This window comes from Scaptodrosophila lebanonensis, unplaced genomic scaffold, assembly GCF_003285725.1.
Source record: "Scaptodrosophila lebanonensis strain 11010-0011.00,11010-0021.00 unplaced genomic scaffold, SlebRS2 tig00001418-arrow-arrow-pilon, whole genome shotgun sequence".
Taxonomy (NCBI): Eukaryota; Metazoa; Arthropoda; class Insecta; order Diptera; family Drosophilidae; genus Scaptodrosophila; species Scaptodrosophila lebanonensis.
The window spans coordinates 1782599-1809872 of NW_022060744.1; the positions used below are offsets into that span (position 1 = coordinate 1782599).

At 38.1% G+C, this 27274-nt stretch overlaps 1 protein-coding gene across 2 annotated transcripts in view; it reads left to right on the plus strand.

The window, feature by feature from the left end:
• Window positions 1-23034, plus strand: part of LOC115633255 (putative mediator of RNA polymerase II transcription subunit 29) — a 53531-nt gene extending 30497 nt beyond the window's left edge. The window contains exons 1-2 of one of the 2 annotated variants that reach the window (XM_030530656.1): window positions 5375-6931; window positions 21065-23034. In XM_030530656.1, the coding sequence (XP_030386516.1) occupies window positions 6600-6931; window positions 21065-22028 (1296 nt within the window). In that variant the 5' untranslated portion in view covers window positions 5375-6599 and the 3' untranslated portion in view covers window positions 22029-23034. Of the gene's footprint in view, window positions 1-5374; window positions 6932-21064 lie in introns of those variants that run through there. The other variant, XM_030530657.1, reaches the window with a different exon arrangement.
• The last annotated feature ends 4240 nt before the right edge of the window (window positions 23035-27274 follow it).

Here is a 27274-nt window from a genome sequence, read left to right on the forward strand (position 1 = left end):
GTGTCTCTGCATCCTAAAATATTTCGATTAGAAAATACAGTTTAGGAAAATACACTTTGAAATTAAACATCATCATCTATTAAACATCCATAATATAAGAGCAATGGCGCTACGCTTTCTCCAATGCCATGTTTCTCAGTCATTGAGCTTAGTGCGAATGTGTGTGTAGACATAGAAGGTGGCCTTGCAAACCCCACAAAGAGTTGAATAATACAAATATTTAAGGAATACAAATTTGTACATACAAATACATACATATGTATATGTTTGTATGTATGTATGTATTTTTGAAATAGCCCGGCCTTATTTTTTTAAACCCTCACAATTCCGCAATCCCTCATACTCCAATCCACTCAACTCATAACTCTGAAGCTTAGCAAATGATGCGTTTCCACACCAAAGTTTGCCGCCAGTGTGTAGTCAGAGTACAAAGAGAGAGAGGCATGAAGATGTGGATGGAGGGACGGAGAGAGATGGAGAGGAACAACAAAAGAGTGCGCAATGGTGGGCAGCTACTGCTACTACATACACAGATTGACAACGGTTGGAAGGGGTACGGGTACGGGTAAGGGTTGGGGAAGGGGAAGGGGAGAAGTTGCACGGGGAGACAAAACGCGCTCGACTTTCCCACGTCCACATCCACATCCACACGCACACATCCACTTTTACATCCCATGTCCGACGCCTCGCTTGTCGTTTCGCTTCACTTTTGAAACGCATGCCGATAAAGAAAAAGGGGTAGATGAGAGCGGGAGTGGGGATAGAGGGCAGGTTAAGCAGCTGGGGGGCGGTGTGTGGCAAGGCCGCAATTAATTACAAACTTACCCAGCTATCTGCCTGCCTGTCTGTCTGTCTGTCTGGCCCGTTCAGTCCCTCTGTCCTGTTTATGGGCCTGTGGCTCTCTATGCACGCCTCAGTGTGTTATACTTGTGCCTATACACACACAAACACACACATACATATATGTATGTACATCCATATGTATTCATGTAAGTGTATGCTAGCGTGTATATCTATGTACGTATGTATGTATGTATATCTGTGGCGTCGGCTGCAGCAGCAGCAAAAAGTGGCACGTATCAATGTTCAAAGCATAAACATGAAGAGTAGGTGAGCGAGAGAGAGAGAGAATGAGCGAGAGAGCGAGAGAAGGCAAAGAGAAACATTGGAAATGCTTTCGCCGGCTGCTTTGTCGTTTACCGTTACCCTTTTGGGCCGGCTGAGGCCAAGGTAGAGGCGGCGCCTCCATTCCATAGATTCTGGCAAACTTAGTTGCTGCGGCTGCCCACTTTTTGGCCAAAATTATCATATAAGCATGCAAAAATACAAACATGCTTGATACATACATACATCCATACATATGAATGTACATCTGTATAAAGCATAGGCAAATGGCAACATTTAATATACATACATACATATGTACATATGCATGTATGTACATTGTATGTATGTACATACAACAATTTTTTGTGAAGGGCATGCAGAATTGAGAAACGCGCCAACGTCAATGCATCGTCGTAGCAACAAAAACATTGCTACCTACACTCAAACTCGAAGCCCAGAAAATGAGAAACAAGTTATTTAAATCAAAAAATTATCTGCAAAGTTCAAATGCAATTTCCCAATACTCAAATATGTCTTCATAATATATTTTTTTTCTAAAATTTGTTTGTATTATTTGTGCCTTACGAATGGCAACGCCAGCTTTAACAGTGTTCCCCCAAACACAATTCATTTTTAATGCACACAAATCAACAACAACAACAGCAACCGCAGCAGCAAAGGCAACGCACAACGTGCCAACACGCATACAAACATATGTATGTATGCGTGTACATGCACATTGAATCTGCTGACGCATTTATCACTGATTCTTTATTATTGTTGTTGGTGTTGTTACTGCTGCTTCTGTTGCTTTGACTGGCTGTTATTATTGGTCTTGGTCTCTGTTTCTGTCTCTGCCGCCGTTGCCGTTGCCGTCGCCGCCACCATCAACTTAACAAACTGTTCTCTGCCGCAACGCTGCCCAGAAAGCGCAGCTAAACTCCACACGACAAAGTTGTGGACAAATTTGCTGCTAGCGGGGGAAGAAGACGCCAAAGTCAGAGTCTTCATACATACATACATACATACATACATATGTATGTTTGTATTTAGCAACAACAAAAAAAAACAAGGCAAGCAATGGCTTTGTCTTTTGGAGCACGGGCGCCGCCGCGCAATGGGAGTCATTGATTTTCGTTTATGAGCGCGACGCTCGCTCTCACTTTTTATACGTTCATTCACACGATGCACTGTGGGGCAAGTAGGTAATGCATGCATATACCTACATACATATGTGTGCATACTAGCAGCTGCACAAAGCACATGTATATAAATAATTTTGTTGATTATTAACATTGTATAATTTAAAAACACATACATACATACATATGAATGTGCACCAGCAAATTATTCACAATTAATTCAGATTCAATGCATTCCCACTGTGCATATGGCTTGTTAAAAAAAACGTCTGCTTTGTGGCGTCCGCATTCGGTAAATTCAAGAGAGCGTCGTATAGTCAACTTACTGCTAAAGAGCGGTGAGTAAAGAGAGAGAGTTATGAAAAAGAAACAACAATGACAACGATAACAGCGACGGCGACGGCGACGGCAACGGCAACGCTTAAATATGTTATTGATAATTACGCTAGACTGGCTGTTGTTGTTGATGCTATTGTAATATTTTCGTTGAGTTGTTTAAGGAGGTGGTCGGCGACAGAGGCGGCGGCATTTGTTTATTTGATTTTTACAACATTGATGTGAAAATTGCTGACCAGCAGCAACGTCGAATGTCGGCTTTACGTGATTTGCCTTTAAAAGTGCGAGATGGCCAAAGGCAGACAGCACGAAGAAGAGACTGAAACTAGTGGTGGGAAGGGGCCGTGTATTTATTCACTGCACTGTCTTCAGACGCGCATTCGTCGTTCATGGTACTTCACTAATAAATCATCTTAATTTTAACTAGAACGCCTTAATGGGAGTTATAAATATGTACATACATATGTACATATACAAATAATATAAATAGTATCGACTTGTGTTATTGCTTCGATTTACAACAGAAAAACTATTTACAATTGTACATATAAATCCATAGGAGAGTCCATTTTGTGGCCGTGTCGTATCGGCCCACGTCCATCTCTACGTCAGACTAAGAGACTGAAACACGTCGCAGCCAGCGTCGCTGCCTTTCAACGGTTTTTGTTGCTGTTTTCGTTTTCACTTCCTTTATATTTGTTTGTGTTTGTGCTTCTTAAAAATTTAGCAAAGCCAGATCCTCGCCCCTCGACCGTGTTACCTACTTCACAAAAGTCAAAGCGCGTGCCCCGCTAATCTTGCAAGCAATGGCTAAAGAACCATTAAGAGGAATGTGGCTTAAAAAAAATGAAGCGAAATTAAATAAAATGCGCTGATTTCTTTTTGCTCAGTCAGACGTCGATGTCGGCGTCGCCGTTGTCGCAGGTAGTCGCAGACATGCGTCACGGTTTAGTGTATGTGTGAGTGTGATTTTTGTTGTTTGTTTGCATGTATTGTTGTTGGCTGTGTGCTTTGGGCGCTTATCTTGGCAGCAAATTGAAAGCAATAAATACTTAATTGTTAGTTAAGTTTTCTGCCTACTGCCTAATTACATAATTTGAATTTATCTGCCCAAGAGTGCTTGGGGACAGGGCGAGCGGCCATTTACAAATTCCAACAGCAACAACAACAAACGAACGAAGCACAAACGCACACAAATGTACACATCTATGTATGTATGTATGTATGTATGTACATATGTATGTATGTATATATGAGTGTGTGGTTTTGTACATACAAATGGGTTGAAATACTCTAGTGGGTTATAAACGCGAGTTCAAAAATTTGGGTTAAAGACCCGAACAACACTTACAAAAAATGTACATAATATGTACATACATATGTACATGTTTGTATGTTACGAACCCCGCCCCACTAAACCGTTATGCGATTTTCCATCATTTTCGTAAAGTGTATTAAAATTTGGAAAAATTATGCAAATGAAAGTATACATCTAAAGAAGCATGTGCATATGCATGTACATACATATGTATATTAATTATATTTAATTAAAATTAATTAAAACTAGAAAAGTCAAAAAAGGTTTTTAGAAGTGCACATAATGTGGGAGATCGATAAATTACAGTTGTTGTAAAAAGAACCTCTAGGCTGTGAATCATGCAGCAAGTCAATGATAAAGCTTTTATTTCTGCAGCTAATTTTATGATCATGACTGAGTCATTGGAACGGGGGGATAGTTGTCCATTTAATATCCATTAATATACATACTCATACGTACATACATACGTATGTATGTGTGTATATGCATTCATATGTTTATCATTTTCCGTTTCTTTTCAATTTTTAACACGCAAACAAATTATCACAAACAAACACACACACACACACGCACATAAATACTCGACATCAATTCCAAGGAATTAAAAGTGAACGAAAAACGAGCGAAGCACTAATAAAGGAGGAGGAGGAGGAGAAATAAAAGAATATGTATGTATGTGTGCGCGTTTGTTTGAATTTAGTAGAAATTTGCATTCTTAGTATTTTTTGTATTTGCTCTCGCAGATAAAAGTTTAATGGCAAGTTACAAATTAAACAATAACACACATACATATATATATCCATACATATGCAAAAGCATGTATGTATGTATGTATGTTAGATTTATTTTGTTTTGAAAGTGCGTCCATAAAATTTATAGTCATTGGCCTCAGTGGTCGGTCAGGCCGCGTGCCAAGTGGACAGGCTCTTGGCTATTTCTTTTTTTGCGCACCCCCTCTTCTAGCCACACTAGCATCATAGCAACAATGATTATGTGTGTGTGAGTGTTTGCATTTTTGCTTCCGTTACAAATGGCACAGCAGCGGCAGCGGCTGCGGCAGCAGGCAAACAAAGAGGGAGAGTGGAAAAAAACAAATACAACACCAACTACCAATTTTTCTTATAATTTTCTTTTTATTTTTTTTGCGTCACTTGCATGTCTTCAAACATGAACACACACACAAAACACACACACAACACTCACAAGCACACACATACACGTCATGAACATGTTCGCACGTACGCCACTCGCTCTTTTATCTCTTTTCCTTTGGAGCTGCGCTCTTGCTTCTCTTCGGCTGGTGCTTTTGCAGTAGCTACGCGACGCGACGTTGGCTGCTACTTCCGTTTGTTGCTCGTGTGCCGACTGCGACGCCGGCTGCGCGGCAGTCAGCCGAAGTCAAACATCTGGCTGGCTGTGCGCTTCATTCATGCAGTGTTTTCAGTTCATTTCGAACGCGAGAACCGTGTGGACGTGCTTGACTCGTAAGCGCGGTGTTCGGTCCATTTAACAGTAAAACACAGACAACCAACAGCAGCACCAGTTACAGTTGAAGTTAAACAGAGTCGCGCGCTCACCCCCCCCACTCCAAACCACGACGCTTACTGCACACTGCACACAATTGAAAAGCGAGGCCTAAGAAAACACAAACAAAATTGTCTCAGTTAGTAGCATAATTAAATTGTCGACTCTTTAGCGTGTTGTGACTTTGTGTATGTGTGTGCTCTGCCCCTTTGCTTCCCTCCTTGCACAGTCGAATAAACAAAGCAACAAGGATAAACTTATGCGTTAAAATCTGGCATTTGTTGTTGTAAAATTGTAAAAAGCGTGCCTACATATATCAATTTTTTTGTTATTTTTTTATTGTGTGTGCATCAGCATCAAAACGTTCAGATTCAAAAGTCCTGGATTATTTTGAATTGAAAACGTCAAAGATAGAAGAGGAGATAAAAACACATTACAAATCAAAAGGTTCAATGCAAGGTCAATAATAGGCTGTGTGTTAAAGAAGTATTAAGAGGAAATCGTGCATAACGGTAAACATTGCAATAACTTATACAATAATAATAATAACAACACGCTACAAATGCTACAATTACAACAACAACAGCAAGAAACATAACGGAACAGCGCCAAGTGAAATCTCACGCAAAAAAAAGAAGAAAAACCCCAAACCAAACTAACAGCAGCAGCAGCCAAAGCCAAACGTAAAAAGAGGGGCCAGCAACCAGACGCCCTCTGCCAGCGTCGACGTAGTCGCAGTCGTCGCGTGCCTACCACCGCATAACTGTGTGTGCGTGCGTGTGTGTCAAGAGAGTGAGAGAGAAAAGGAGAGAGGAAGAGCAACACTTGCAAGACTTTATAATGCAAAAAATTGCCTCCTAACGCAAAAGAAAAAGAAAACCAAATAAAAAATTAAAAAACGCCACAACAAGAAATCAATTAAAGAAAATCAACTCGCACTTCGATATATAGATATATGTACATATATACATGCACACGCACACACACACTAAGAGAGCAGGAGATAGAGATATAATCATATGAACAATTAGTGCTGGTGGTTTACCTTGTCAGCATAGAGTTGAAGAATTTCGGCGTTTGCTTTTCCTTTTGCTTTTTGTGGCTGCAGCAACACAAACGACAATACCAACAACAACAACAACAAGCATATAATAATAACAGCCGGTCGCGCAATGACCTTGCCAACCACAAGCTCTGCAAATGGTGGCGCCGGCGGCGGCAGCAGCAGCAGCAGTGACGATGACTCGGACATGTTTGGCCCACCACGCTGCTCACCCCCCATTGGCTATCATCATCATCGCTCACGCGTGCCAATGATCACGCCCAAGCTGCGGCAGCGGGAGGAGCGCAAACGCATCCTCCAGCTCTGCGCCCACAAGCTAGAACGCATCAAGGACTCTGAGGCAAACCTCAGACGCAGCGTCTGCATCAACAATACTTATTGCCGACTTACCGACGAGCTGAGGCGTGAGAAGCAAATGCGTTACCTACAGAATCTGCCCAAGTGAGTAGCCAAACAATTGTCGTTATATCCATTACACATACAAACATACATACATACTATGTACATAGACACATACCTATGCATATGCTAACAGTTATTCATGTGCAGGTGAGTGTTTGTGTGTGTGTGTGTGTGTGTGTGGTTGTGCCTTTTATTGGGCACACACGCTGCCTAATGAGGTCGCAATAATTGCGATGCGCAACTTTTTGTTGCTGTTGTTGTTGTTTGCTGCCCACGCCACCCCACGCTTGTTGATATTGCCCTTTAAATGTCACGCCCTAGTGGGCGTACGGGCTCTTTGTAGCTGAAGCTAAATTGTATCTGACATTTGGATCTCTGAGGCTGTAGAACCGAGCCGAGCCGAGCCGAGAGAGAGAGTGGTGGACGCCGATAAATAGAGTGCTGAAAATGCAGATTGCAACCTTTTATGGATTTACAAATGCATTCAGCTATCAATTGTAAGAGGCGGGAAGGGAATGATATTTATGAGGCCGCCCGCCGCCGCCTTCTTTAGCGCATTATTAGCATATTTTCGTATTTTCCTATTTATGTTTCTGTGTGGGTGATGAAGCCCTTTATTGCGCCCTTTGCCCTTTTCCCTCATCTGTGCGGTTGATATGTGTGGGAGACTTGCTAATAATAGCATTGGAAAAAAACACATCTATTTTCATATTCAATGAATTATTTCTAGGCACGCCACTCGCAAACATAACTCCTGTTTTCCCCTTCATGACTGAATTGTTGTTGAATGGCAAAACATATCTAATGGCACAGTCGCCCCAGTTAGTCGCCTCTACTTAACTTAATTATTTGCTTATAAATTGTTTGATTTTGCCGATTTGAGAGTTTAAAAAGATGTAAATGAAAGAGTAAATATTTTTGATACTTTGCTTTTTAATCAGACATGTTTTGAAAACGTGTTTGCTTACATGTTCAATAGTATTAAAAAATGTTTGCTGATTATATTTATTTATCAATTTTATAACTTGTCATAAATGTCATAAGTATCATAAAACATTTTTTAATGATATTAAAAAACTTGTTAAAGCCAACTTTTTACTTTTTTATTATATTTTTCAATTCAAATTTTTGTTTATAATTTTTCCAATAACATTTATTTCTCTTTTTTTTAACATTTTTCTTAAACTATCTATTATTTTAAATGTTAAATTATTAATTTTAATTAATTAATTAATTAATTTTATTTAGAATTTTTCATTTATGAATTTTTAGTTGATTTTTTTAATAGTTGAAATTTCAAATATTTTGTTTTTTCAAAAGATTTCTTTTGCAACAAAATATCCTTAATATGTTCCTTGTGTTATTTCGGGTCATGAGCAGAGCTCACTTATAAAAGCTTTTACATATACTTGTATACATATGTACATACATATGTAAGCCTGCGGATGGATACGTAATAAAATGAAATACATACATACATATGTACATAAAAATGGCTATTTACATACACATGTACATATTTACATGCACACGCACGCTGCGACTGCTAGTATGTATGTGTGTGTATGTGTGTGCATTTGGTCATCTTCCTGAGCACCACTCCCCATCCACCCCCTCTTCCCTGCGACTTTTTTAACTGCAGTAGTTGCAGCAAAAAAACTACAACAACAAGTTACATTCGACATACATACATACGTAAATAAATACACACAAGCACAGGCAAAGTTACACGTACACACACATAGACAGACAGATAGACAGACAGAGAGACACATAATGACGACTGCGGCATATTTCATAGCGCTGGCGGCAGAGCCGTCGCGGCCAACATTCAGGCCAAGCTCAGGCCAAAGCAAAAGCAAAACGAAGCATAGCTAAACGCAGATATACTCGGAGACATACAAAGCGACAGCGGCAGCAGCAACGGCAACAATAACAACAACAGCAACGATAGTCAAACAGAAACAGAAACGACAAAACGAAACTAAAAACGATGGCGCAGAAAGCAGCAACAACAACAACAGCCAAGAAGAAAAAGAAGGCAACCAGCGACGATGAAGTCTCAAACAGCAAAAAAAAAACAACACACACACACAAACACAAAAGACGAAAATGAAAGAAACAACGAAAAAATAGTTTGTAAAAGGTATTTTCTTTCCACATTGGCAATGCAAGAAGGGCGAATATTGCAGCAGGCAGGCAGCAGAGATTTTGCAGGAAAAACTACAACCAAACAAGGCAAGAAAAAAACAACATTGTTTAATCAGTCAGGAAAGCTGAACAATTGTGCTGCTGTTGTTGTAACGGCGGCGGCGCTTTTCATCTCTTGAGGCCATAATCATCTCATAATTTCGAACCGATAAACGAACGTCGTCGATTGGCGTCATCAAAAACAACGAAAGTTATGAGCATGTTTAACAGCATTTAAAATACATACATATGTATGTATGTACATACATAGATGTAGAATAACATGAATATGTTATGGGTTTATAGTTGGTGTTGTTGTTGTTGTTGTAGATAACAGCAGGCAATTTGTCTTCTCGCATTTATACACATGTATTCTAAATACATACATACATGCATATGTATATTTATGCGTGCGTGTGTGTGTGTGATGCCATATTTGAACATAAATAATAGCTCAAAATATTTAAATAAAATTGAGCATACAGGAACAAAAACAAAACAACCTTCACACATAGAGATTACAAAAACAATAACAACAAACGCATGTCAAAAGAAATCACTTGAAACATACATACATATGTATATACATACATATGTACAATATACATAAAACAACGAAAATAATAAGACAAGAGCGCAGTGCTCGTTGAAATAATCACGTTCCACTTGCAACAAAAAAGCAACCAGCAACAACTGCTGCTACAATAATAACCACAACACAATAACAGCAGCAACAGCAACAACAACAACAACAACTGCATACAACAGTGATAGCTTTACCTGCGCGCACATGCCAAGACAACAACAACAACAGCAACTACAATAAAAGAGAGACGACAGACACACACACACAACCAAATACAAATACAAACACATACGAGTGTAGCATAAGGCGTCGTAGCCTCTCAGTTGATGTTAACGCTGCTTTGGCCAACGCACTGACAGCGCCAGTGTTGCCGTTTTGTAAATCATTAATTTATACCAAAGTATACATACATATGTACATACATATACTACTCTAGCTCCAATCTTAATCGATGTATTTATTAAACTTAATGTTAATACCAACAGAAGAAAAACAAACATTTGATGGGACATTCTTCAAATTTAATTTTCAGATGAATTAGGTTGGCAAGTTCTTAATTGGATACATGGGAAAAGGAAAGAATTATACAAGTAGTTTCGCTTTATTGAAATGACAAAAGTTATTTTAACCCATAATTAATTAATCAGTTGGTTTATTAATTATTGTTATTTTCTTTTCAAATGATGGAGCAATTATTGCTTCTGCAGAGATTTACTATATACAATTGTATACAAAAAACTTGACGATTTACGAGTTTCAATATCAAATGTACAATAAGGCCGAATTCTGCTCTAAAATATACTGAAAAAGTATAAACACATACATATGTATGTACATATATATGGCGTGTACTATAAACGGCAACACTGGACAAAGCACTAAACTTTCAGAGAGTATGCAAACAGACGCACACTTACACACACACACATGCACACTCACAAATTTGGAGAGACGACACGTGCACGCGCGTACAAAATTTAAGCAGTGCTGTGCATTGGTGTTGCTTTTGTCTTACTTTTTGGTGCACGTCCGCCGTCGAACAGTTTGGCCCACTGTGCGATTTGATGTTAAGGCACTCGCGCTGGCGCTGTCTCCGTGTCCGCTGCCTGCGCTGCCTCTGCTGCCAACGCCAGCGTACATTATTGCTGTTGGCTGGTTGGCTGGCTGGCTGGCTGGTTGGCTGTGTCTATTTTTTCTTCTTCAACTTTTTCATTTTTGTTTTGTAGTTTATTTAATTGTCTTGTTGTCGTTGTTGTTCCAGTAGTCACTGTTATTGTTGTGGCTTTGGCTGTTGCTGTTGCTTTTAAGCAACTTCGCTATGCTACTTCCTTTACCGTTAACTTGTAATCTTCGACAGCAGCTGCTGCTGCTGCTGTTGCTGCGTCGCGTCGCTGCCATCGCCACATTATTCGAATTGACTTGTATTTGTTTTTGCACTTGATTCTTCTCTCTCTCCCTCTCTTTTTTTGTTGCGTTATTTCTTTTGTGGTGTGTTGTGGTGTGCTTGTGTTGCATTGCATTTAACGAACGCATGCCAAATTGTATCTGGCAGATAGTCGGCTGTGTCTGTATCTGCTGTGGCGCCAAATGGTGTGGCATTCCCAGCACCTGTACTCGATTAAAGCCAAGCATTGTTGACCACACACTGCACGCCTAACTACACATACCTTTGCTTTCTTTTCTCTTTTTACCTTACCTCTGAAAACCATACATACAATACATATTTCTTACTTGTTCGTTCGCATCTTTCATATAAAGAAACAAAAACAGTTGCCGTTGGAATATACGCGTGCGTTGTAGTCTTAGCTGTTGTTGTTGCTGTTTCTGTTATGTATATGAAGGGAGTGTGTATGTTGTGGGGAGTAGGGGCTAATGGCGTTGGCGCTGAATAGGAGAAAACAAACCAAGTGCCGTTACACACTTTTAAGCTCTTTTTGCGTGCACCCGTCACACCGCACCACCCTCCCGCCCACCAACAAACGAAACAAAATTGTGCAAACTTAATTCGTCGGAAGTTTTTCCTTTTGGCTTGCTTCGCTTGCCACGCTTACCTGTCTTCATTTTCGTTGCTGATGGCTGTTGTTGTTATTTTTTGTTGTTGTTGCTGTCATGCTATTACGTTTTTTCTGCTTTGGGTTTGTTTGCCAGGAAAGCAATAGATGCGTGGAAAAATGTATTAAATTTGTTTGCAATGCATTGTAGAAAGATGTTATATGAATATTGATTCAAATTTACAATTTCAATTCCAAAAAATAAAAATCGATCGGCAACGCTAGTCATAAAATTAATTCTTGTTTAAGTAGTATACAATCGGTATGTGGGTTGTTTACAATTTTCAGGTATCTGGACAGTTTTTGAAAAGCAGGAATTTAAAAATAGTAAAATAATAGAGGTATAATGAAAATCGATATGACTATCTATCGATATCTATCTTGATGAATTATTATAATTACTTTTGAAGAAACTGCCTCACCACAAACTACATTCGATATTCCGTTATCGATTTTCAATTGATAACGTATTTCAAGGCATTTAAATATATGTGTGTTTAGGGAGCTTAAAGCAGATTAAAATATAATTGCAATATCTCTATCGCATTGCTATCGATAGGTGCTATCGATGTTTAAGGCAGCCAACTTTAGAAAAAGACACAATGGAGTTTAATGCAATCGTATCGATATCGAGCATATCTATAACTTTCGACGTGAATATGTATATTCTTAAATATATATATATATATATGTGTGTGCATGAATGATTATGTATGTATAAGAGTGTGTAATAGTGCCTGCAAATTTGTCATGCAATTAACAGAACTAATTGGGGTGAAAAGAACTGGTAGCAGCCAGGTAGCGGTTATCCCCATTAGTGTGGCGATGATCAACTTTGCATACAAGGTTAATCCACTGACCTAGAAGTCTGATCTACATCTACAAAGATATGTATATGTACCTATGATGTATGTGTGCATATATGTACATACATACGTATTTACTAAAATATATGTATGTTTGCTCTTTCTCTTCGTTTTTGCAATATTCAGTCACTTGGCTAATCTCCCTTTCGCCAACTGTCTCTCTCTCTCTCTCAATTTTTCTCGCTCCCTCGCTGCTCTTTTCTTTCTTTTTTTTTGCACACACATTTTGTAACCCAGCGGCCCATTTAAATTTTTTTCTTTTCACTTTGTTGTCGTAATAAATCGCAACGACAACCAACGGGCGACGTTTTATAGTTTTCTGTTATCTTGTCTTTTGTCAGTGCTGTTGTTGTTGTTGTTGTATTTGTAGCCAGGCGTTGCGAAGCGATGATTGTCATGATTTGTTGTTGTTGCTGTTGCTGTTGTTGCTATTGCTGTGTTGCGCATCTCATCTATTCGGTAACACTGCAACTATTGCACCACAACATACATACATACATACACACATACATACACACATACATACACACACACATATATATACATACGTAGCTAAATGGCTGCCCAGCCCACACACACTCATATGTATGTATATATAAGTACATAAAAATTATACACTCGCCCGCGCTGCTGCCACCACCTCTCCTATTAAGCATCTTTATAGTGAGTGCCAGTGTGTGTGTGTGTGTGTGTGTATGTATGTGCATGTGTATGTATTTGTATTTAGCATTCGTGTGCGCTTTTAAAATGTTGTTCAATAAATATCTAGAACAATTAGATTATACAATAGAGACAAGCTGCTGCCTCGTTGTTGTTGTTGTTGTTTTTAGCACTTCCTATATGTTCTGCTGATCGTTCGATTGAACCTTTTAAATAGGTTGTAGCAGAGGAAGGAGGCCAATCAAATGGCGTTCATTGCAATGCTTCATCGTAATAATCTGCTCTTAATAATCTTAACTTGTCTTTGCGAATTCTCTTCTTATTTCTTATATAACAATAATATTGAAAACGGTAGAGGAGGCAAGAATTAAGTGTCTGCTCTCTGTCTCCCCCCTTTCTCCTTGCTGCCTGTTAATTTTCACAACTTAAGCGACTCCCTCTCTCTCTCTCTCTCTCTCTCTCACAGTTAGTTTTTACAAATTTCATTCAGAAAAATAAACAACATTTTCAATATTAAAAGCCAAATTGTGACTTAAGACTACTTCTCTCTTAAATATTAAAAAATTATATGAAAAAAAAAAAAAAATGAATAAGATGAAATTATACAAAATATTAACATTTTTAAAATATAAAATAGCATTAAATATTAACTAAATAAAAAAACAAACTATAATTAAAATGTGAAAAAAATTTAAAATATAATAAATAATAAAAATAAAGAAAAATAAAGAAAAATAAAAAAATTAAAAATATAATAAAAATATATAATAGATAATTTGAAAAAATTATAAAAAAAAAGAGCGGACATGTTTTAAAATATTTTCTGAAATGAAAACATAATTTGGTTTTTTTTTTTTTAATTGCTAATAAAGGCCTCTCTTTAACGCTTTCTTCTTCTTCTTCAAGATTTAGCCTCTTACTGCCGATATTCAGCGTAATTTTTCTTTACATTATACGTCTTTTCTGCCTCTTTAACTATTTCCCACTCTTCTCCATTAACTCTGTTTCTTTTGAAACGCTTTTCTTAAATCGCCATTATTTGTGGCTTGCCTTCAAAAATCAGCCTATCTGTCTGTCGCTCTCCGATATTTGCGTTCTAGGTAGCGTTCCTTTTCTCATTAAATTAAACAAACCTTGAAAATTTGTTGACCCATTTGAATGAGCAATCATCATTTTTTATTTTGAGGCTTTATCCCGTCCCCCCTTTCCCAAGTCTTTCCTCTCTCCACTTTCCTCGCTGGGCATGGCACGCGCGCTGATTTTCTGACTGACTGTTGTTGCTATTTGTAAATGCTTATCTATCAGCATATAGCAAATAATGTTGATAAGGCGGATGGATACACACACACACACACTTATATACACATACAAATGTATGTATGTACATGTACATATGTATGTATGTATGTGTAGGGAATATGCTAACTAACTAAATAGTGGAGCCAGAGCCGCAACGAATTGATTTCTTAAGACTTATGTATAATTTAATTTGCACGTCAACGTAGCGCTTAACGCTCCACTAACAAATTCTAGGGGGAGCACTCGGTCTGACATTATACAATTTATTACTACTCTCGTGCATATACATAGATATAGTATATAGGGAAAGCGCAATGAGTTTTTCTTTGAGGTAATAGAAAATTACAGACTCCTTGCGTTCGCCGTCCCCTATTCTCCTTGTATCCTTTCGAACAGATGCTGTGAAGGCAAAATATATATTGCAGCCATAGATACATACATATGTAAATAGTTTGTATGTGTGTGTGAGAAAATTGTCTGCAGCAGATGTGTGCGTGTGTGCGAGTGTGTGTGTAGATGAAAGGGTGGCTGAGTGGCTAGCAAGGGAGGGAGGAGGGTATAGACCGCGTTATGTTGGCAAAGTCTGAGCTCAGAAAATGAGGCGAACAACTTGCACATTCAGCGTGTGCCCTACATTCATGCCCCCTGCCTTTTTCCCTCCCACCCTCTCCCCTCCTCTCTTCTTTGTTCTATTGCTTGACTGCTTTCCGCCTTCGTTTACTTGCCTCCCTTCTCCCCTCCCCCACTTCCATATTGTGGCTGTACTTGGCTTTGTTTCTTTCGCCGTTTGATTGTGTCATTTCATATTCAAATCAAAGCCCTGAAGTCGCCCAATTAAACAGCCCGCCTAACCCCCACTTTTCTCCACCTCCACGTCTCCACGCACCACTCTACCCAACAACCAGAGACTCCTTTCAACTTTGTTTGCAAATGCAGTCCATAATGCTGGAGGGGGTAGAGCAACAAAGTTATGAGATAAATAGATACGTATCGTATCTGATTCGATTTTCTCAGCACTATTCAATAATACTCGTATACTATATTGTAGGATTATTGATTATTTTGGATATGAGCTTAATGAATTGGAAATATGGACATGTCGATCATATCTCATTCAAACAAATCACTGTGCAACAATCTATTAATAATTATTTATGACATTTTAACGGTTTAATATCGGTTGAAAACTATCGAAAAGTATCGTTATCATCGATGTGGTATTTACAACAATTCTCGATTACTCATTAGTTTCCCCAACTGGAACGTTGTTCATGATTTATTATTTCTCTCCAACTTTTCTATGTTTCGGGAATTAGTTTCGATAAAATATCCACAATATTTATGTAGCGATAACAATAATTCTAGCTTGTTCTTTTTTCGGAAATTTTTTCGATATAACATACTGAGACGAACCGAACAGATATACAGATACATACATATATGTATGTGTATGTATAAAGCTGTCAATTTGCAATTCCAGAGAATAGCACGAGTTGTTGTTGTTGTTATTTGATGATAGATTTGTTTTTCAATATCAAACAATAATAATAATAATAAGAATGTTTTTCTCAACGCTGCTCATGACGTCACTAAAATATTTGCGATTTTCTTGTTGATTAAATAACATACTCGTAAACACACACACACATACATTCGGCCGTACCGCCTGGGCGCGGGCTCGTCTCAACCACTTCTTCACAACCTTCTCTTTACTCCTCTGCTCTACATCATATTACTTGTATATCCTTTTCTTTTCTTTTCTTTCAATAAACGAATTAAAAAAAAAAAAAAAAAAAAACACACACACATACATATATACATACTATATACCTACATACATACATGTGACAAGTTAACGGCTCGCCAGCCCCAATAGGAGGAACAACAACAACAACAACAGCAGCAGCAAAGAGTGCCAACTAATTAACTGAGTGGTGTGAAGTGGTGTGGTGCCCATCAGTTGTGAGTTCCGAGCCCCGAGCTCTGAGTTCTGAGTGTGTTATGTTCTGAGGAGCGTTGATAAACACTGACTGACCAAATGGCAGACTAACTGCACGAGTGTATAACTGATTGAATGATTGACTGACTGAATAAATGATTGACGAATGAATGACTGACAAAATGATTGAACGACTGACTGAACGAGGGAAGGGCTGACTAAATGATTAAATGAGTAAATGATTAATTGATTAAGTAAACTAATTGACTGCCTAGTAAAACTAATTGACCGACTAAATGATTGACTGTCGAAATTAATGATTAACTTAATAAGTAATAACTATTTAAAAAATGAATGATTGACCAAATGATTGACTGACTGATGATTGAAAATGAATGATTGAGTAAATATTTGAATGAAATTAATGATTAAATTAATAACTATTTAAAAAAATGAATGATTGACTGACTGAATAAATGACTGACTGATGATTGAAAATGATTGATTGACTATTCTCAATTGACTGTCAAAATTAATGATTAACATAATGAATAAATGACAATTTAAAAAAATGAATGATTGACTGATGATTGAATGATGATGAATGACTGAAAAAATGATTGAACGACTGACTGAATGAGTGAAGGGCCGACTAAATGATTGAATGAACAAATGATTGACTTAAATGACTTAAGATAATAATTAACTTAATAAATGAATGATTGACTGACGCTCGACTTAAATAAATGAATGACTGGCTTAATGAAGGAATGGTTGACTAAATAATTGATTGACTAAATAATTGATTGACCAAATGATTGAATGAACAAATGACTGATTGACCAAATGATCGATAGACTAACGAAATTATTGACTGACTAAACTGATTGACTGCCCAAAAACGGATAAACTAAGTGATTGACTGTCTAAATGAATGATTTACTTAATGAATGAATGACTATTGAAATAAATGAATGATTGACTGACTATTGAAATAAATGAATGATTGACTGACTAACTAGAACAAGCAACCAAGCACCGACATTGTCTCGCATTTGACGACAAAAGACTCCAACAGTCACACATACACACACCTCACACTTAGACGCATGTAGTGCTTATGTGTGTGTGTGTGTGCGTGGCATGCGGCTGTTGAAACGCTCGTTCGACCGATAAGCAGACGACGCTGTCAATTCGTCGAGGCCCAAAGTGACAATATGAGTGTGCATGTGTGTGTGTGTCCGTGTGTGTGCGTGCGGAGTGTAAAAGCGGGTGGGGGTGTGCGTGCGTGAGTGTGTGTGTGTGTGTGTGTGTGTGTAAATGGCATGGGCAGCTCTTATCTCTGTTTTCGTTTTGCGCACGTTTTTTTTCGATGGTCCGTGGCCATGCGACGGTTTGGCGAAATATGCCAACAACAACAATGTCTACGACGACGGACTGTCTTTGTGTGTATGAGTAAGTGAGTGAGTGTGTGTGTGTGTGCGTGTATGTGTGTGTGTGTTTGCATTGCGGGACAATGCCACACGCGCACACAGTTCAAGTGGAAATTGGGGCATACTATGACGCGACCGACCGCGTGTGCCATATACGCCCCATAAACGCGCTACCCTCTCCCTCGGAGCGAACGTCCTCCTCTGCCTGCTCCGCCTGCTCAGCTGCTCCCCAGCCACCCACCTCCTCCTCTCTGCTGGACAATAACAGCACAAGAGAGGCGTGCGCGAACTCATCGTGCGGTTTCTTTCTTCTTTTTTTTGTTGTTTGCTTGTTAGCTTCTCTCTTTTTTTAAGGTTTCGAGTTCAAGGCTGTCTTTAAATTTCCCTTTTCGTTTATTCAATATTTATGTGCTTATTGTTTATATGTTTGCACTTATCATCGTCGTCTTGTTTTGATTGCTATTTTTAATAGCCTTTTTTTTTTTTTTTTGTTTGCTTACACCACCCTCTGATGAAGGCCGGCCCGTCTCGTGTGCATTCCACTCACATAAAGTAGAACAACAATAATTACCTAAAATATATGTATTCTGCGGATCAGCTTGAAAGATAGATATGCATATGTACAATAATTTTTAATACTTGTAATATTTAGTTAAAAACAACCTATTAACATCAAGAGCTCAGTCAATTGTTCTGCCTCTCTGCCTGTTTGTTATTTTGTTTGTTTGCATGTTTGAACGCCTCGATTTCGATTACTGTTAGAGTTAAAGGCACCAAATGTTGCCTGTGGAATCCTCAGCTTAAGCTGTTGCATGGAACATATATGAAAAGAAAGCAAACGTCTTCACAAAGTTTTTACATGTCAGTTGACTAAGTAGCCCGCTTATAACAGCAGAGCAGGCAACTTTAAATGTATGTACATACACACTGCTTCACTTTTTTCTGGAACCCACCCCCCCTTGCATTTGCTTTGAATGTCTATAAAGGGCTATTCTGTTTGTCTGACTCTGTGTAATCTCATTTGTTTTTGTCAGATTGTTTGCATGTATGAACGCCTTAATTTTGGCGAACGTTAGAGCTAGAGGCATCAAGTGTTGCACGGGACAGTCTATAACAACAATGGCCTAGATATGCTGGTTTTAGGTATATTCTACAGTTGGGTGAGATCGCTGCGTGCAACAACAACAACAAGTAGCAGCAGCAAAGCTACTAACATACTTTTATTTTACTTGTAATATTTCTCTTTACTGCCACCGCCACCAAGTCGGTGGCAAACACGCCTGCCTGTTGGCTTTTGGCCCCCCTCGTCCCGCTCTATTCCAAGCAATCAAGCATATGTATGTATGCTTTCTGGTTTTTGTTTTTATAAGCTGCGCGATTTTTATATACATACACACATATATATTTTATTTTTTTTGCTGTCTTTGGCATTTCGCTTTGTTTTCTACCGATTCCACCATACTTTCGCTTTTTTTCTTTTTCAATTTTGTTTCATGTGGCAGCTGTGCTGTGCTGTGTGGCTGCTGGCTGCCTGTCTGCTGCCCCTTCGACTGTTGCTGTTGTTACTGTTACTTTAATAGCCAACATTGACATGCTTAGCTGCGCATTTTAATGCGTTTGTCGTCGTCGTAGCCGCCGTCCCCGTCCCCGTCGCCGTCTCGCTGTCATTGCCGTCATTTTTTCTACCTTATTTCACATTTCTATTTCAAATGCTTGGCACATTGGCTAGCTGGCTTGGCTGTTGCTATGGCCAAGAGGGGCTTGGAGTGCAGAGCGGCGAAGGGTGGTGGTGGGGAGGGATGAAGCGCTTCTAGCTGCTGCTAGTGTTGGCGCTAGGGCCGGTGCTGGGGAGGCAACTTTTATTGAAAGAGAAATTAGATGAAATTGACTTTGTTGCCGCCTATATAGTATTCGTTGTAGTTGTTGCTATTATTTAGGTATCTTGTAGTGCACAGTTGGCCCAGCTAATTAACACCCCGTCGTCGTCATCATTGCCGACGTCATCGTCGCCATTGTCTTTTCTTATCTAAACAGCCACTAAACCTTGATAGATTCTTGTTTCTTGTTTTCGACAAACATTAAACGGCAAGGTAATTGCTTGGGTACGAAAGGAAATACATACAGACAGACATACATATGGCCGTCATCCAAAATGTGGGACAAAACAGTGCAGGAATTTGCGACATAACGCATACTTGTACTTATCGATAAACTGTAGAATGTAGCGGCACGTACTTAAGTCATTATTAAAATAACCACAAACATGTTTTGATTCCACATTGATTTGAATTGCTCAAATCTATCGACAAATATTTGAGGTCTTCTAATGCGTTTTTTGGTTAGAAACACAACCTAAGAAATGTATGCTTTCTAATTTCCATAATTCCAAACATATTTCAATACATTTATCGTTGATATCGTATGCTAACTATCTATGTAAGCATTTATTGATGAAGGATTAAATAAATCCATCCTCCTCGATTGCATAAATGCCCAACATCCTGTGATATCGATATTCATTAAAATATGTCAAAAATTTTGGAATGTATGTTTCCTATTTATAAGGTGATACTGCGATAAACGTGTAGATAAATGCAACCTCCTCGATTGCATAAATGCCCAACATCCTGTGATATCGATATTCATTAAAATATGTCAAAAATTTTGGAATGTATGTTTCCTATTTATAAGGTGATACTGCGATAAACGTGTAGATAAATGCAACCTCCTCGATTGCATAAATGCCCAACATTCTGTGATATCGATATTCATTAAAATATGTAAAATAAGCTAAACTGTGTGTTTCCTTTTTATTAGAAGATTTTGAGATAAAGTAACAAAACTATGCATTTCTATAGCGATACATATATCGATTTATCGGAATGTCCTTCAATGAACCTATTCCCTTTTATCTTTTCATCGATAAGCTTGCTGTAAGATCTATAAGATTTATCGATGCGACGTTCTCCGACTTATCGATATGTTTTCGTTGCGTTAACTGATGACATACCAGCAGAAAATGTTGCATAGCTACACATATCGATTGTCACAGCTATCGATATATATGTATTTGAAAATGATTATATTTGTGCAGCAATTGTGCAACACACTCATTAACATTTCGCTTGGCTTTCTACTCTTGTTGCAGAACCGATAACACCGGCACTGAACTGGCCCGTGAGAACATCTTTCAACACAATCTGGACGATGCCAAGCCCGCGAACAAAGCAACCTATGGTGATGGCAGCGGCAATGCCAATCCGAATTCCGCCACCTCTGCCAATGCCGCCACACGCACCATTTGCTCCATCGAGAATCAACCGCAGCTCGTCATTGGTATGACGCGTCATGCCAACAACAACAACAACAGCAGCAACAATATTAATAATATTAACAACCACTCGCCCGCCGCCACCGCCAACAACAACAACGCCAGCACAGCCAATGGACCGAACAATGCCGTCGTCGCCCCCGTCGCCCCACGCAAGCGTCATCTCTCGAGCAGCAATCTGGTCAACGATCTGGAAATACTCGATCGGGAACTGAGCGCCATCAACGCGCCGATGCCACTGATCGATCCGGAGATAACGCAGGGCGCCGAACAGCTGGAGGCGGCTCTCTCATCCCGCAAGCGACTGCGCAGCAATAGCGAGGATGAGAGCGATCGCTTGGTGCGAGAGGCGCTCTCCCAGTACTACATACCGCCGCAGCGCTTCATTTCGGCCATCGAGGACTGTCCCCTCGATGTGGTCGGCCTGGGAGTGGGTATGGGCATGGGTGTTGGCGTTGGCGTTGGATTGGGTGTGGGTGTGTGTGCGGGCGCTGGCGCCGGTTCCGTTATCAGCAGCAGCAACAACAACAACAGCGGCGGCGGCTGCAACGATCACGGCCCGAATGGCAAGCGAGCCAAACTGGGCGGCAGCAGCGATCATCTGGAGCTGGTCGACTTCGATATGAATCAGAATCAAAAGGACTTTGAGGTCATTATGGATGCACTGCGTCTGGGTACGCCCAGTCCGACAAGTGCCAGCGATTCGTGCGGCCAAGCGGCAATGATGAGCGAATCGGCGAGCGTTTTCCACAACCTTGTCGTCACATCGTTGGAAACATGAAAGTATCAATAGGCCCATCCGCATCCGCATCCGCATGGGAACTATTCTACTAATCTATCTACACAAAGAGCAGGCATACATATAGTAGTAATGGTAGTACATACATAGGAAATATTATACCTACATACATACATACATCATACATACATATACATACATACTATATCTAGAATCTAGTGAATTAAGTTGAAGCCAGCAATGTCGCTCCAAATCGTCGGAGATGGTACTTTTTTTTTTAAGAAATGCTTTTGCCAAAAACTGTCCTCTCGACCGACATTGGAGACGTTTGTACAAAAAAAAAAACAAACAAAAAAATCACTATTTTTTGCAATTAGCAACATAAGGCGGAACAACAGCAACAGCAGTAAGAGCAACAAAAAGAAAAAATACAACAAAAATCAAAGAATTTGTAGTCAAAAAAAAAGTATGAGACAAAAGAGGAGCAAACAAACTTTCTAAAGGAGTTATAGAAGGAGAGGAAGAAGAAGAAGCAAACAGATGATAACACTAACTATGCCTATGCAATATTACTATCCAAAACTATGCAGGACACACACTATGTACATATATATACATATAAAATACCTATGTAAGTAATGTGTCTGAGAAAGTTTTTTATTTTAGTTATTTTTTTTTTTTTGAAATCCCATTTATTTCGCCTTTCTGAATATGTCTCTGGCCGTGGGCTAGTTGGCAAACACACCTCCCTCCCTCCCGTACACAGAACCGTGATAAAAACTAAATAAATTGCAAATATACTCGCATACATACGATTTATATTCCAAGCTAGCTTTCCCCCAAAAATTGAAAGAGAGAACCGAACTTAATCTCAATTTTTAGTTTTATTTTTTTATTACAGTATTGAATTGAAGTCTCGAGAAAGCATGAGCTTAAGTTAAATAGAAAATTTGTTTCGATCAATTTAATCAGCAAGGGAAAATCGAACTTAATTGCAATTTCTCCTCTATGAGGGAGGCAAGACTCTTTTATACAAGGTTATATATATGAAGACACGTCTTAAGTTAAATTAATGATTGCTTTCGATAAATATAATCGGAAAATCGAATTTCATTTCGAAAATTAATGTGCGTGATAATTTTATTTTATTTATTTAGCGAAATGAATTTTGAGAAAATATTGAGCCAAATCGATTCCGATAAATTGATTCGAAATCGGAATATCAAATTTAATTTCAATGCCCCAGTTGCCAAAATTTAAAAATAACAAAAGATGAAGCAAATTCAACTTTTTTTATTTAGAAATTTTTTAAAATTTTTTTTATTAGACTGAAGCACTTGTTTAGAAAACGCTAGTTTGGTGTATTATGAGAAATATTTGTAATCGATCGCACACGCATGCATTCCAATTGGCATATTCCCCAAACATCCAATATCCAATCAAAAAGAGTTTCCAAGTTGCGCGGCAAAACATCTTGAAAGTTTCACGCCCGCTCCACTCTGTTATTTTTTTTTTATTTATTTTTTTATTTTTTATTTTAACAATTTATTATTTTTTTCAATAGTTCCTGCTGTTTCAGCAACAGTCTGTTTTTTATTTTTCGAATTTGTAATTAAAATTGTTAGTATTTAGAGATTTTGCAGCGTTCAATTAAATAATTAGATTTTAGTATTTACACAAAAACAAAAAGTAAACAAAGCAATGAGAAAGAAGAAGGAGGAGCAGGAGGAGGAGAAAAGAGCCTTCAGCATCGTTCTCCTAGTCACAATTTAGAAACGAAGGAGTAGGCAGGAGGGAACACACTTGGGCCGATTTTTTTTTTATTTTGAATTATTCTTAAAGAGAAGAATGATGAAGTAGAAGAAGAAATTAAAAAAAGAAAGAATAGAAAAAGGTTTCATTTATGTAAGTTAGGAGCAGCTTCTCCTCATAACGCATTTAGTTGCCGTTAGTTTCCGCGCTTTCCGTTTTCGTATGTTCGTATTCGTTGCACAAAGTCATAAAAAATAGGAAATAGCAAAAAAGAAAAAAAAAATACAAATCAAATAAAAACGTAAACTGAAGCAAAACATGGAATATACTAAATAGCAATTTAAATATATATACATACATACTTACTATATACATAGTACATATACATACATAAAAAATATATATACAAAAGTGCAATTAGAATTTTTTAAAATATGGAAAAAGCCTCACGAAAAACAAAACTAACAAAAGTGCATTCAAAAATTGAAAAGGAATTTAGCATGTAGAGAAAAATAAATAATAAATACATAGAAATTTGGCAAATTGAAGAATTTGAACAGAAAAAAAGAAAAAATTGTAAAAGCAAATTGAAACTGTATTGTATTTTTTTTTTTTCATTGAAAATCAAAGGCTGTGATAGAAATTTAAGTTTGGCTAAAAAAAAGTTATCATACAAAAAACAAAACAACAGAAACATAAGAGAAAAGGAAAGCAAAACTTACAACAAAACTAATGTACATATAGTATACATACATATATGCATTATGATCTATATACATACATACGTATATGAGAATTTAATATTAGTGTTAATTCATAAAACATGGTAAAAAAAAAAAAAAAAAAAAAAAAAAAAAAAAAAATGAAATCGAAAGCAAATCAAAGCTAAAGCATTAAACACACAAACAGACGCTCTCAGCAGCTCTCCCTCTCCCGATCTCTCGAGCAACAAAGAGCGAGACGATGACAGGTGGGAGAGCGGGAAGAGCGGGCAGACCAGAGCAGAGCGCCAGCTCTAGCCCAAAAGTTGTGTGCAACTTTCGCTCGCGTCTTTTCTTTCTTTTTCTTTTCGCATATTCGCATTTAGTCAGCCTCCGTGGTGAGCTTTCCATTTTGTTTTGTTTCGCTTCGTTTTGTTTTCGTTTTCAGTTGCAGCGCCCAAAACGTCTTCAAAATAAAAATTAAAAAAAAAAAAAACGAAAAACTTGAAAAAAAAAGTTTAACACATGCATACTTAGCTGTATGTGTGTGTATTGCAATTATGTCTAACTATGCAACTATTTTGATTATTAATTACTACTATTATGTATTAATTGAATGCCTATGCTAATGTTTATTCATTTCGTTGAATCAGTGGCTGTCCCAAAGATTGTATCGCGTTCTGTACAGCCCATACAAACAAACAAACAAACATACCTACATATAGGCATAGTTCTATAACGTTGATTAAGTTGATTATGATTTGATGAATGCTTAGCTATATACAAACATACATATATTCTAAAAAGAAAAAAACAACAAAACGAAAAAAACACGTAACACTTAAGCAATTGTATGCTGTTAATAATTTGTTTCTTTTTTAAACGTTTATTACCTTTTTTTTGCCTCCTTTTGTTGTATTAGAAGAATTTTAGGCGTACGCTTCTAGTTTATGGCAATTATTTCCATTTTAGTTAATAATCATGCTTCGATCGAACGAATTGCAATTCGGTTCCAAAACTACAAAATAAATTATAAAAAAAATAATATAAAAATGGATAAATATTTGGTTTTTTAATTTCAATTACTTATAAGAGTATGGTTTTATCATTTCTACAGCTTTTCATTTATACTCGTAGTCTCTCTATTCTATGTCTATGAAATGGCGATTTAAATCGATTCAACAATCGCTCCCACGATAGCCAACTATTGGAGGACTTTGGTCGAGCTCAGAGATTTTGATAAACGAGCCTTCGTCTGCTTAGCCAGTAAGTAGTGGAGCCTACGTATTAGAATTTCCATGGCAATGGACAAAAGGCTGCTTCAAGTGTATACTTAGCTAGAGCCATAGGGAAGCTACTTTTATAATATTTTCTGATGGCTAGACTGCCATAAATGCTATCTTCTACCGAAGATTGTCATCAGTGTACCACTCCCACGGAATTCCTGGAAATAACGCTGATCAGGCGACACGAGAAGGCTCGTCAATCCCTCCGAACGAACCAGAATGGGGCAAGAAGAAGACATAAAACCTATAAGAAAGATATCCTTACATCCTTGTAGAAGTTGTATTTAGAACGACTACTAATATAAAAAAACTGGTAGAAAGCTAGCACAACTGACCTATATTTTCAGAGACTTTGTCTTAACCTGTGCTAATTAGTTTAAGTTCTCAATTTCCATATTAATTATTAATAAACTACAAGAAAGATCTCCTTAGAAATCTCCTCGTGGTTCTTATGCTTCGATTTTCGGGTCAATTCCTTTTTGAAGTTATTAATAAATGTGATCTTTTTCCACGTCTGGATTCCAAACTAATGTTTCCATTAGAAGGGAAAAATCTACGTACATTCTCGTAGTGCTCTCTTTTTCTCATAACTCTTACAATTCCTACTTTAAACTTTGAGCTTTCGGAACCTTAAACTCATTCTAATCATTTCAAGAACTGAATAGATCTGGAAATCTAAAACCTATTTGAATATTTAAAGTTCTCAATTTTGAGTGAACTTTCAAAGTATACCAAAGGCCTTATATGCCCACGTAGTAGCACTGATGGCATCAACAGTTTTCGACGAAAGTGTCCAAATGTGTTTTTCCTTGAAATTGCCATTGCCATTGAATTCATTAACGGCTGTCTATGCCTTTCGATCAGACACAGAGACACACACACACACACACACACACATGTGCACATATAAATTATATGTGTTCCTATAATATATGTAAAATAAATATAAAAAAAGCCACACATTGCAAACAAATTAAGCAAATTTCGCTGAGCTGAGCCAAGCCGTGCTTTTGACCTGTCTCAGGGTTATACAATTTTTGGGGGTCAGCAACAGCAATAGCACCAGCAGCACCAGCACCAAAAAAAAAAAACATTGTATTTAATATACCTGCTATGAACGAAATCGAGAAACAAAAACGTGCCACACACAACACACACCACACACTCAGAGATGTTTTCGCATCAAAATAAAATAATAACAATAACGAAATTGTTCCGTTGACTGACTGCATGACGCTATTTTGAATGCCAAATTTGTTCGACTTGGGTTAACGCTCTAGCGTGGTGGATTTTGGTTGTTGCTTGTTGGCTGGCTGTTGGTTTTGGTCGCGGCTGTGGCTGTGGCTGCGGCTTCGGCTTTGGTTGGCCAACATCATTTATTAAGTGCTGTTGACTGCTGTTCAATAATAATTGAGGTTAGACCTTTTCAAAACAAAAGCAGGTTATTGCACATTTTTATCTTATTTCTATTTTATTGGCATTGCCCTCAATCCGACGAGAACATGCTCGGCGTAGATGGACAGGAGCTGGCTGCAGGCTGCGTTTGTTT